Source organism: Alligator mississippiensis, chromosome 1, assembly GCF_030867095.1.
Source record: "Alligator mississippiensis isolate rAllMis1 chromosome 1, rAllMis1, whole genome shotgun sequence".
Classification (NCBI taxonomy): Eukaryota; Metazoa; Chordata; order Crocodylia; family Alligatoridae; genus Alligator; species Alligator mississippiensis.
Window position 1 is genome coordinate 266,240,685 of NC_081824.1, and position 12,654 is coordinate 266,253,338.

The following is a 12,654-nucleotide window of genomic DNA, read 5'->3' on the forward strand; positions in this document are numbered from 1 at the left end:
CTGCTGTTCAAGCAGATGGGCTAGTTTACAAACCTCATCTCTACCATATGGTGTCAGCATACTGGGAACATTGGCACCTTAAGTGTTGCCAGGGAACCTGGCAGAGGAAGGGAAAATACCCAAACAAAAGTGGGCAAATCAGTAGGGAGTTGGAGGAAGGGCAGAGAAGGATTTAGAATGCGCTGGGAGAATTACACAAAAAGGGGATTCAGCAAAAATTGAGGCATGCAGTCCCAAATAAACTTCAGGAGAGAAATAGTCACTAATGGGTACATCTACATGTGCGATTAATGCAAAGCAATACTCTCCAGAGAAGTTTGAGCCAAGTAAATTCCTGAGCGCAGCATCTACATGTGCACCCAGGACAGCAGCAGTTTGAGCCAGGGCAAAGCAGGCCTAGGCTGGGAGGAAGTGGGGGAAGGGGTCAACCTCAGGCTCTGGATGGTAGCGTTGGGCAGCAGGGGGGCTAGATGGGGCATGAGAGTGCTGAAAATGTGGAGCCAAGTAAACAGGCAGCAGGCAGGAATCTGGCCTGGCTGGCTGGGCACAATTTACACTCATGGTCAGCATCTACACGTGTTTAATCACAGTAAATTACCCTGGCATAAGAGAGTACTGTCCCTGACAATACTATCTTACTGCAGCTTTAATTAGTTCACTCTGGTCTAATAGCATCACATGTGCAGACAATGATGTTTTACTCCACAGCTAATTGGTCAAGTCTGCAGTTAGGTGCCTGTGTAGATACAGCCAACAGGAAGAAATGAAGGATGAATTTGTACTTGAGTCACTCGATGGGGCTGTAGGAGAGTTGAGTTCAGTGCCCGATTCTGCTGCTGATTTCCAGCATGAATTTGCCATTGTCTTGTGCCTTGCTTCTGTATCTGTAAAATGATTGTTATGCATCCTAGAGTTGTTGTGAGGATGAGGTCATTAATGTTTGCAAGATTCTCTGGTGTCACAATGAGGAAGACTACAGTCCTGAAAAAGAGGGAGAGAACAGATCTCTAGCAAGAGATGGAAAAGCCCCACACCCCACCTAGCCTCAGAGCCATCCCTTGGGGGGGGGGGGGGGGCACGAATCAGGGCAAGCAGGGGCTCCATTACTCCACGCGGCTGCTGCCTACCACTGAATTTGCGCTCTGGCTGCTTGCCACCCCCCTGCACAGGCTGATATGCCTGAGGCCCAGCCTACCCCTGCTGGGGAGAGATGGCAGAATAAAAAAGGTCATGAAGCAATTTCTTCAATGTATGGTTCCTTAAGTTTGCAAGTTGATGGTCAGATGGAAGTGCCAGAAAGTCCCACTGGCTACGGATAAGGAGTGAAATGTGTCTACCAGATAGATGGTGGTCCATTAGCCTACTTTTGCACTGTATCTATCTTGGGACGGAATTACCGGATGGTTTCTATAAGGGCAGGACTTCTCAAAAATTTCAAGAGCCTTCTCCTGCGGTTTGCCTGATATTGTTAATCTTAGCTGCACAGAACAGGGCTGGGAGGGACCACGGGAGTCACCTAGGCTGCCCCCCCTGCTCAAAGCAGCGCCAGCCCAAGCTAGATCATCTCAGCCAAGGCTTTATCTAGTGGGTCTTCAAAACCTCCAAGGATGGAGATGCCGCAGCTAGATCATGGCAGCCAAAGCTTTGTCCAGGTGGGTCTTCAACACCCCCACGGATTCAAGCGGGTCTTCACAACCTCGAAGGATGGAGCTGCCCCCGCCCCCGGTAACGTGTTCCAGTGTTTCACCACTGTCCTTGCCAGGGAGGTTTTCCTCGCATGTCAACTTCCTTCGCTGCAACTTGAGACCACTCCCTGCTCCCGCCCAGGGGAGAGGCCCGCTCCCTCTTTCCTCCGGGTGCTACAAAGCCCCACGCAGCCTTCTCCTCTCCGGGCCGAGCCGGCTCGGCTCCAACAGGTCGCGGTGCAGAACCAGCGGAGCCCTCCCTGCCACCCTCGCGGGCTGCGGCTCCTCAGCGCCGGCTCGGGCCGTGGGGGCGGGCCGCGAGCACTCCCGGCCCGGCCCCGCGGGGCCGGCGACTGCGGCTCCTCCCAGCGGAGCGGGAAGGAGCCGCCCGCTGCCCCTGGCCCGGGCCGCGATGTCGGACGGGGACGGGGCCGGGGACGGGGCCGCGGCCGGGCGGCGCGGCCCGGCCTGGCACAGCGGCTTGGCGCGCTTCTTCGGCCGGAGCCTGGCCCGGGACAGGGAGCCGCCGCGGGGCCCCGCGCGCAGGTAGGCGGCACCCCGTCCCCCACCCCCCGCGCCCGGCCCGGCCCGGCCCGGCCGCCGCCTTCCGGGGCTTCCCCTGCTGCCAGCCGGGCTGCGGGCGCGGGGGCTGCGCACGGACTTCTTCGGGGCAGGCGGGAGTGGAGGAGAGGGCGCGGGGGGGCTGGCGGCACGGGGCAGCCTTTGACTACCCGCAGGGGGTTGCACAGGGGGTGGGGCTGGGCTGTTCCGGGTCCTGGCAGGTGACGGAGCAAGGACAAGTTGCAGCAGGGGAGGTTCAGGTTGGATCTCGGGGAAAACTTTCTCGCTAGGAGGGTGGTGATGCACAAGGTGGTGGCATCTCCATCCTTGGGGGGTTTTAAGACCTGCTAGACAAAGCCTTGGCTGGGGCAATGTCATTGGTGACACACAGGGAGTGCACAGGCACCCCTGAGCGTGGCGGTGCACCCCCTGCAAAAAGTCGCCACCACCCGTGCCGGCAGTGTCTGCAGGCAGTCGTTGCTAGTCACCCCCGCCACTAGCTGCCAGCACCGCTGGCGGCACTTGCAGGTGATCCACGATTGCTGCTGCACACCACTGATGCTGCCCATGGTGTCACTGACTTCTGGCCGGCACTCACCACCCTCTCCCCTCCTGCCAACAGCACTGTGGGCCTCACTTGCCCCCACCACCCACAGCACTGTTGCCGCCTGCAGGAGCTCACTGTACCCTTCCCCCCCAGCCTCCTGGGGCACATGGTGTTCATGGGTGATTGTAGTTGGGGATGGCCCTGCTTTGAGCAGGGGGTGAGCTACAGCAGTGTTGCTCAACCCCTGGGTTGTGACCTGAAAGTGGGTTGCAAGACTATGTGAAAAAGTTATAAGGAAACTTTAAAATGGATTCTCTTTTAAAGAAGAAAATTGTGGAAAACCATGGCTTTTCCCTTTTAGGCTGGCAGAGCTCCAGCCTGCGCAGGGCTGCTTGGGGCCCCCCACCCCACACACTGGGACTGGGGCCTGGATGCAGTGGGTTGGAAGTGAAGGGCACCAGCAGCGGCAGGGAGCTGTTTTCTATTAAAACTATTTGCTGGGTGGTGACTGGCCATCAATGTTTTCAAATGGGTCCTGGTATAAAAAAGGTTGGAAACCAGTGGACTAGATGACCTCCTGAGGTCCCTTCCAGCCCTCGTGTTCTGTGATTCGTGCCTCTCCTTGCTGCCGCTCTGTGTCTCAGTCAGCTCATTTCAGAGGCAACAGCCTTTTCCTCAGAAGCTAAGATCCTGTGCTGCCAGCACATGCTCCTTTTCCATGCATACAGTTGCTGCTTTCCATTGCTTGCAGTGCAAGGCAGCTAGTGATATGTGGGCCCCTTAATGACGCAGAGCACCGTCCATGCTTGCCGGGTTGTTAATAATTATGCTGAGCCCAAAGAGTGTGTTCCAGATCAAAAGAAGTTCAAAGTCCTCATTTCTTACTTCTTCTTGCTGCCTTTTCTGCCACAGCCCCCCTGTTGCCTCCAGTAGAATCTCCTGCTGAATTTCTGGCTGCTGTATTCCCTGCACTCCCTGTCCATGGCCCCACCAAGCTCCAGGGCCTCCTGGTCAACCTCCTTGTGTCCCTAGCCAAACTCCCCATCTACCTAACCAAGAAGGAGGCTGTGGCCAGGTGCTGCTCCCCCCAGGGACAGCAGGACCACATTCCTGTTCCTTGTCCATTTACAACTCTGGACAGAGTTTCACTGGGCAGTATCCAGTAGCTCCTTGGACTCATTTGAAAATGAGCCAGTAGCCACTGGCTGGTATGCTCTGCTTGGTGTCCCCCTTTGGTGCACTCGTTTTGAGCCTTAGACCTTCACTTCCTGTTTTCTGCTCCTAGTTGTCCCTGGTAATCTCTTGATGTGCATATAATGGTCCCCCATATTAAGGGATGCTTTCAATTTTATTTGATGGGCATTGGCCCAGGTTCCCAGTGCACATCAAATAGGCCTGACTTCTGTTTTCTGGCTGTTGATTTCTGCAGAGGGATAGGAAAAACAAAACAACATTATTGCGTGGGCGAATCTAGGATTTTGAAAAGGGTGGTGCATATGTAGGGTGCATCACATAACACAACACACATATTTCTCCAGTTAAAAATAAACTCAGAGTTTTCCTAACATGCTGGGTGCCTAGGGCTGGATTATTCAATTTAAGATTGAAGTAAAAGCAAATATAACTTCTTTGAAATGAGTTAAAAATACAATCTGCAGGCAGAGCCAGCCCACAATTTTTTGGGGCCCCCTGCAAGATATAGTTCTCTCCTGAGAACATACTCTTTAATATGGGCAGTGAGAAACAAGTTATCAGCTTCAGTGATTTGGGAAGAGAGGTAGATCCCCCTGCTCTACCTTACTATGGTTGGGAGTCTAGGACCCTAATGCCTAAACTACAATTTCAGTTCATGCAATACAGAGCATTTTGAGTAGGAAGTTAGAATAGTCTGCTATGAGGTGTGAACTGCATTGGGTTTCTTGGCTTTGCTTTACAATTTTCTGTAGTTTATCTGAATGCTATTTTTGCCTTCTCTGAGGATGGAGGGGAGAACTGTTTCAAATTCTGAAGGGTTGTACTGTTTGATTGAGCTTTCTATCTCACTGTAGAGTATTTGCTTGAAATGCTGAAATCTTTGCATTTAGCTTCCACTCCTGTTTTTTTTCATAAATTAATTGTATAACTTAAAACTGTTGAGTTGGGAGGAGTGCCATGGTTATGACTTGTATTTACGTAGCGTTCTTCACGTAGTGTACAAAAACATGTAGATGAAAAAATATGAAAAATATAGGACTGCTTTATATGCACATTGTTACTACGTGGACTATATAAAGTAAGTTTAGGGATGCTTTGTCCATGAAGTATTAGGAAAGTGTATGAAAACAAATAGTGTATATACACCCAAGATAGTTAATTTCCTACCAAAATCTTTGTTATGAAATATGCTGGCACCAGATCAAATTCAAGCATGTAAAGAGTTTAGCATTGCGTATGCGTGAATGGTCCAAATAACTTCAGAAATAAATAAAACATTATGACATGTTGGACCAAATTCACCCTGGGTGTAATTCCATTGGCTTCTGCAAAGCCCTGCAAATGACGTTAGGGCTGAGTCTGGCCACTATGTAGTACTCCAATATTCTCCTTTGGAAGCATTCAGAATGGCACTGAAGTGTCTCCAGAAGCAAAACTCTTTTCCAAAGCTCAGGCAACAACACCTCTGTGAAATTAAGAGTGCTGCTTTCCCATCCCCTACCACTGACCGCCCCCAAAACTCCACGTGGTACAAACATTTCGCAATTTTCGCCTCCCAGCTAAAATTGCTCAGGCTTAACTGAAAAAAATCTGTAACCCTCATTTGAATAAAAACATTTTACAGCGTTTAATCAGCACCTTGGAATCTTCGGAAAATCTTATTTGACTAATACTCTGTGTACATAATGGCTCCTGTTTTATGGCTGTTTTAAGCTGTGAGAAATATGAAACCGCCCTAAGACTTGCTATGATAAAATCATCCATGTGGTGTGTCAATGTTAAAAGTTAAAATTGGTGAAAGTGATGGCAAAATGTGGAACACTTACTTTTTGCAGCTATTGTGTTTTGATAGCAAACATGAAGAAAAGCAACTTTCACCTAGTTTGTGCCTGTGTAAATGTGTCTTCCAGATCTAATGCTTTGACATGTTGGAATGGCTTCACAGACATGTTCTTTGCATCTCAGTTATTTGACATCACCGTCCCTTGACCCTGGTCAATATGCTCTGCTATTTTCAGTAATATTACTCTGATTATTTGTTACCACCACAGTTATTGTCCTGGGGCAATCCAGATCCACAGAGCAGAAAAAATCCTGTTAAATGTAGTGTATTCCAGCTGGAATCTGTTTTTTATGTAAGCCTCTTTCTCTGGCCCTTCCGGTTGCAGGTACAGCTCTTATTAATATAAACCAATCAATTGGTGATTCTGTTAGAAATATTTAGCTTCTGTGGTACAGAATTGTCTAATTTTAAATGATGAAATAAATGTACCCCTAAATGAGCTGCCTAGCAGATTTGGTGTTCTTTTCCCTACCCCTCCATTGCAATACAGAGTTACAAGACAAGCTTTCTTGTATGCTACCAATTTGTGTATCAGTTCATAGACTTGATCTCCAGGAAGTTATTTTTTTTCCAGTTTGTCATCAAACAATTAAATAGCTACTAGCAGAGTGTGCTGGTTTGGGGCTGCTTTGGTTTCTGATCCTGAGGAGGTTTATACAGTGTTCTTATTGAATTAAAGCAAAAGAACCAAATAGTCTAGTTCACTGGTGCTCAACTTCTGGCCTGTGACACCATGTTATCTGGCCCATGGATCTTCCCTTAGGTCTGGAAATTTGGTGACAAGGGAGTGTTTGGCAGCATTAATTGCTGTTTCCCTGCTGCCAAATTTCTGGACCAGTGGAAAGCATCATGGGCCATATGTTTTGGCTTTATGCTGCACTGCACTAGGTTGCTGGGGTCAGGTTGCACTAGGTTTCTGGCCCATGGGGGCTGGGGTCCTGGATGGCTGGATCTGGGCCTGAACATGGCTGAATCTGGCCTGCGGGGTCAGACAATTGAGCACCACGAGTTCAATCTAACTTTGTATTTGGGTCTAGAAAGTCTTCTACTTAAATTATTGTGCAGATCACCCGCTTAGCTTGTACCAAATGACTTCCACAAATAATTAATATTTATTCTGACTAAGAAAAGATTGGATCTTTCTTCTTTCTCTCCCTCCACACCTTCTCCATCTTTTGGATTGCCAATCATTGTCCATGTTCATAAAACATATTTCTTTAAGTTGTTGTTAGAACTCCTTGCATTTCAACTGCCAGGAATTAGGATGGGTGTGAGAGATTTCATTAGAAATTTTCTACTTAAGTTGCTATCTCTGGCTAACTTTGGCTCACATATAAACCTTTGTTAGAATTTTTTTGAATATAACATCCATCTGCCAGAAAAAATCTTCATCCCTCTTCTGATAGGAACTTTTTTCTTTCCCAAAGGCAGAATAAGATTTTTTTAAATCTCTTATTTGCATGCAGCAAAAGAGAGGAGGATTGTTTGAACTGGCAATGGAGAAGCTCCAGTCACTTGGAACATTTTAAATTAGATTTACCAAAGCAAAATATATGGTAGGGAAACTTGTCTGAGTTTATTTTTATCCTTTATGCTGCTATAATTGGTTCCTATATACTTCATCATGTGATGCTTTCTAGATTATACTGGAAAAATGCAGCCTGTGTCTTGTAGTAGTATTAGACTCTCAGGCAGACAAAGGCTAAAGGAGGTTCCTAACTTGAAGCTAGTGAATAGTATCATTGACTTCTGTGGGTCTCTGGTATTCCTGTGGTTAAAGCTGAGCACCTGCTTAAGCTCTTTGTGGAATCAGAATTAACAAGTGTAAGAAGACATTGATTAGCTGTTTCTGAACTTTTAACAGCTAGTTGTGTACTTGTAAAGATTTCCTAGAGGAAATGTTGTTGGTGCAATGACAACAATGGCAGTATTCTTCATAGAAACAAAACAGCATCGTTTTTCATTGTTATAGAAGTAAACACAATTGAATAGATCTAAATGCAAGCATTGGTGGCCGTGTCTACATGTGCAGCGGACTGTGCATAAGCAAGTACTAAATAACTGTACAGTAACTGGCATTACAGTGCAGTATCATCGCTGCACTTCTTTTTCCAGTGCTACTGTGCAGTAGCAAAGAGCTACTTACTGTGCAGTAGCTCATTGCTACTGCTCAGTAATGTCACCACACAGTGCCTGGCAGTGCTGCAGTGTGGTAGCAACAAGCTATGGTGCAGTAGCAAGTTGCTGCTATGCATAGCATCTTGTGTAGACATTCCCAGTATAAAATAGCTTGCAAAACGCATATGGGTTAGGGAGAGACATTCAAAAAGCCTGAGCTTAAATTGATTCAATCTTTGCAGGTTAGTCTAACCTGGCTAGGCTGAATCAGTTTGCAACTGTGCAGACATCCCAGAAATGCAGGCACATGCCTGCAGTGGCTCAGGCTAGAAGCCGGGGGATGCTGAAGCACCCCCCCCCCCCTTCCCTTTTGCAGTACTGAGCTGAGGGGGGTGTGGCCAGGCCCTAGCCCTGATTAGGGAGGCATTCCTTCCCCTCCTCCCCCCCCCCCCCCCCTTCTGGCCAGCCCAGCGGGGAATTGATAACACAGTGTTTATCAGCTCATTAAGAAAACAACAGAGCTATTACCAGCTACCTATTGATTCTGCCTTTGCCCCAACCACCACAGCACAGACCGTAGCCAGCATGTGGTCTTCTAGCTAATGCTGAGAGGTGTCTGTGTAAGGCAGAGGGGATGGGGCAATCCCTGCTTAGCAGGGGATAGGGAGGGGAGAGGTAACCAGGGGGAAGCCAGGCAGATGCCTGCAGTCTGTGCCCAGGTCCAGCCAGGAAGCAGAGGGGAGGGGCCAGCGCTGCTGTGGAGCAGAGAGCCCTGCCCAGCCCAGCCCAGAGAGCATGCTGGGATTCTGGGGGACGCTGGTTTAAGTTAAATCAGAGTCCCCCAAGGTGTCTGGGATGAACATTGTATAAACTGGTTTGACCCAAATCAGTTAAGGCTGATAAACCTGGTTGAGTATAGTATCTCAAACCTGTTTCAGCCATTTTCAAACTGATCTATATGCCCTGAAAATCTGTTCTGTTACAGGTTTAAACCAGTTTCTGATCATTTAAATGGTTTATGTGTAATGTCTGTCCCTACACAGTCAGGGTCTCCTGGTTTTATAGTTTTACAGTGATAGATGCTTACCATATTCTGTTTAACTTTTCAGTGTTTATCTTGCAAGTTAGAAATCAGGACTTTTTTAAGTCTTTCTGATGCTGCTCATAATATTTTAACAATATAAAGTTGTGATAAGGCAGAGAATGTTTTTATCATTTTACTTTCTTTGAGATTAGCATATACAGCCACACTTTTTAGTTTTCATTTATTAGCGTTTGACTACAGTCTTCAGAATAGAAAACCCAAACTCAAGGAATATTTAAACTTTATCCTTTGACAGTTCTGTTACAATGTCTTACTTAGTTTGAGTCTGTAAAAATGATTTTGCAAAGCCTAACTTCTTGCTCTAGCTTTGAATATTGTATTGAGACTAAAAATGCCAAGGTGTGGTGCCTTCCATATTTCCTTTCGCTCTGTTGTTTCTGATGTTCATGTTTACTTCCATCTCATACCAGTACACATGAACAACACAATTTTTGAAATATGATTGGGATGTAATTGTGTTAAGAAAACTTAAATATTAGATCATTAAGATCCAAGAGTAGTAAAATGAAACTCAGTAGCCACTTGTACTTTTGGATGTAAAGTAAAATCTATTTTCAGCTTTGAAGAAACAAAATTCAGTGATGGGAAAGTGTTTGTGGAACACTTACTTTGTATATCTGATTTTTGAGTATTGAGAAATCTTGTAAACTAAAGATTGCCTTGCATTGAACTTGCAAGTACAGTAAAATCCGCATTATCTGGCACCTTACAAACCAGCATGCCCTACTAACTGGCATGCCAGTCGACATGGGAAAAATGAAACTGCAAGTGCCTGCCGGGCACCTCCAGTTTGGCTGAACTCCCATGGCCTGGGGCAAAGCAGCCTGTGCTGCTGAGCCCCCACGGCCCAGGGCATAGCAGACTTTCCCCAGTGCACCCGGGGTCCCCCTCCCTGTCCCCTGGCACACTGACGTCATGAGAGGGGCAGCAGCGCACTGGACACGGCGGGAGGGGCAGTGGCCCGAACAGGCAAAGACTCCTGTTCGGGCCTCTCAGATAACCAGCATATTTGGCTATTCAGCACCCTCCATTCCCCGAGTGCCAGATAACAACGGTTTTGCTATACTTCCTGCTCTAGATTGAGGGAACCTCTTGAGTAGGGAGAGCCCCCGTATCAATGGTTTTCAACCTTTTTGGACTCAACATACCTCTCCATAACTTTTCTGAATTGAGTGACACCCTCTTTCAAAAACTAGTTTCAGTCATTTTTTGGCTATGGAAAAATAATAGAGAAATTATTTTGCAAAGAACTCAGACCACAACAATTCAGAATGTTTTTGACACTATGGATTCCTATTTGAAATCTCTGAGTGTATCTTCTGAATTACATATAGGTGAATCAGTGCTAATATTGTGTGGCACCCTGCAATACCCTTAAAAGAATATCATGGGGCCCCAATTGATAATCACTGACCTATACTTTATTGATAGTTTACAGTACTACTAAAAGAGCTGGGATCAATTTTCAATTCTCTTTCATAATTAATTTTACAAGGCATTTTTTAAGATTCTGCTTTAAAATGCTATTATAATCTTCCTTAATAAAAATAAGGTAGTTGCAAGTAAACAGTTATTGTTTAAAACTTATCTTCCCAGATTCCATGCACAAATTATGTTTGTATTTTATGGCACTCTTGGATACTGATCCTGGAAACATGAAATTTTAAAGTACTTCTCTAGTTGATTCTGACTGTCATTTTCTAATGGATGCAATAGTTTATAACCTTGTCAAATTTAAATGACCGCAGATCTGTTTCTGATACTTCATGATGTTTATGTGCCAGCAAATAGTAACATTTTTACTTGAGTAGCACACTATGGACTTTGCATGATCTACTTAACTAGAGTGGATGGAGAGAATTCTATACTAATGTTGGTTGTCATGCTTGACAGATGCCAGAAGAAAAACCTTGATGTAGTCTGTGAAAATCCTAATGCACAAGGTTGAACTCTCCCCAGCACAGAAAGATTTTTTTTCTTTTTCTGTTTTCCTGCCTTTGTATTACTATTCAGTTCCCTTGCATGCCATGCTGAGTTAAGCTATTCAACGAGGATAATGTTGAACTATCATGCTTGTTTTAATTATATATACAGTTATTCAGTTTCAACTGAATTTAAATTTAAAGGGACATTGTCAGTCCAGAGTCTACAGTTGTTGTGCTATATATGTGGGATTTTGAATAGTTCCAAAAACCTAACGCATGGATGACTTATCATGTTTTAACAATACTTACCAAAGTATAGTGTGTTTTTTATGTAAAATTTCTCTCTCTCATGACAGCACACATTCTGTAGCTTATGTAGTGACTGAAGAACAATGGTACACAAATTTTAAAATAATGCTATTTTGGCACAGTAAAAAGCAACCTGTAAATCAGCAGCATAAACTCATGAAGAAAACATCAGAGTTGTAAAATAATCTCAGTTTTAAGACTCTAAATGTTCAACCCCATCTGGGAAGCACAGTAATTTTCAAAATAAATTGTTAATTTGAGAACAGAAATCGAGGACAATGTTAGACTTCAAACCTCTTTCAAGTTACGTCAGACCCTTTATTTTCTTTGACTAATAACTTTGTCACACTCCTTCCCCCCACCCCCACCCATCGTCTGCCAGAGTTCATGACTTTTTCTTCTGTTGGTTTTTCTCATCTACTTCTACGTTCTCTGAATCCTCCTCATTTCTGTTTGCTTCAAATATAGTAGTGGGTGACCCCTTTCCTTTTTGTCCCTAAATTCACTTTTTTACTTTCATAGACTCCATGCATTTTTTTTAATTTTTTATCAACTGTAGTAGTCAGAGAGAAAACATGCCCTAAAATTTAGGAACAAGAAACTTCCATGCCCAGATTCCGGTGCTGATACTGATTCCTTCTTTTACCCTAGGCAAGATGGTTATGTCTTGTTCTAGACTAAGGGAACTTCACTTTTAACATTGGTTCTCCTGAGATTATTTCTAGCCACAATGGGATTCCTGGTATAGATTGGCTCTTGGTAGAGGTAGTTAACAATTTTAATTTAAAACTTAAAAAAGTGGAAAATACCCTGTTTTCAAAACTGAATGCTCTCACAAGATTTGTTTGTTTTTTCTACAATTTTCAGGTTTAAGATGTTAACATTTGCTTTTTTTGTTTTGCTCCTTTTTCTCCCATTCTTTTTTTTTTTCCTGTATTTTGAATAGAGTAGAATGATCAGTGTGCAGTCTAAGGCTCAGATCTGGCAACTGCATTCATAACTTTACTTCCAGGGGTAATCCCATATAATGTCAGGCCCAAATTGTCCTCAGAGCAGGTCTAACCAACCAGGTAACAATTGCAATGTTTGAGCCATAAACAATCATGCAAAACATCATGGGTTTGCACTGTAGAGAAAGAAAAGAGAATTTCATATCCGGTGTTTGGCACCATTTATAAGCCTTTGAATTAGCTTTCCAAGACCACATTTTTCTTCCTTAAAATATGCCCTTCTTTGCCAGTGTCCTGGGAAAGAAAGTGCTTTCAAGGGTTGCTTGAAGTCTCTCGTTGTCCTTGATTCTGTTCTCAAATTAACAATTTATTTTGAACCTCCGGAGAATGACGGGGCACGGCGAGCTCTTGTAGGTG

General features: G+C 45.1%; 1 protein-coding gene across 1 annotated transcript in view; it reads left to right on the forward strand.

The window, feature by feature from the left end:
• The first annotated feature begins 1,884 nt into the window (after positions 1-1,884).
• Positions 1,885-12,654, forward strand: part of CRYBG3 (crystallin beta-gamma domain containing 3) — a 155,092-nt gene continuing 144,322 nt past the window's right edge. Inside the window, exon 1 of the mRNA XM_059720590.1 lies at positions 1,885-2,231. Coding sequence (XP_059576573.1) covers positions 2,098-2,231 — 134 coding nt within the window. The 5' untranslated portion in view covers positions 1,885-2,097. The remainder of the gene's footprint in view (positions 2,232-12,654) is intronic.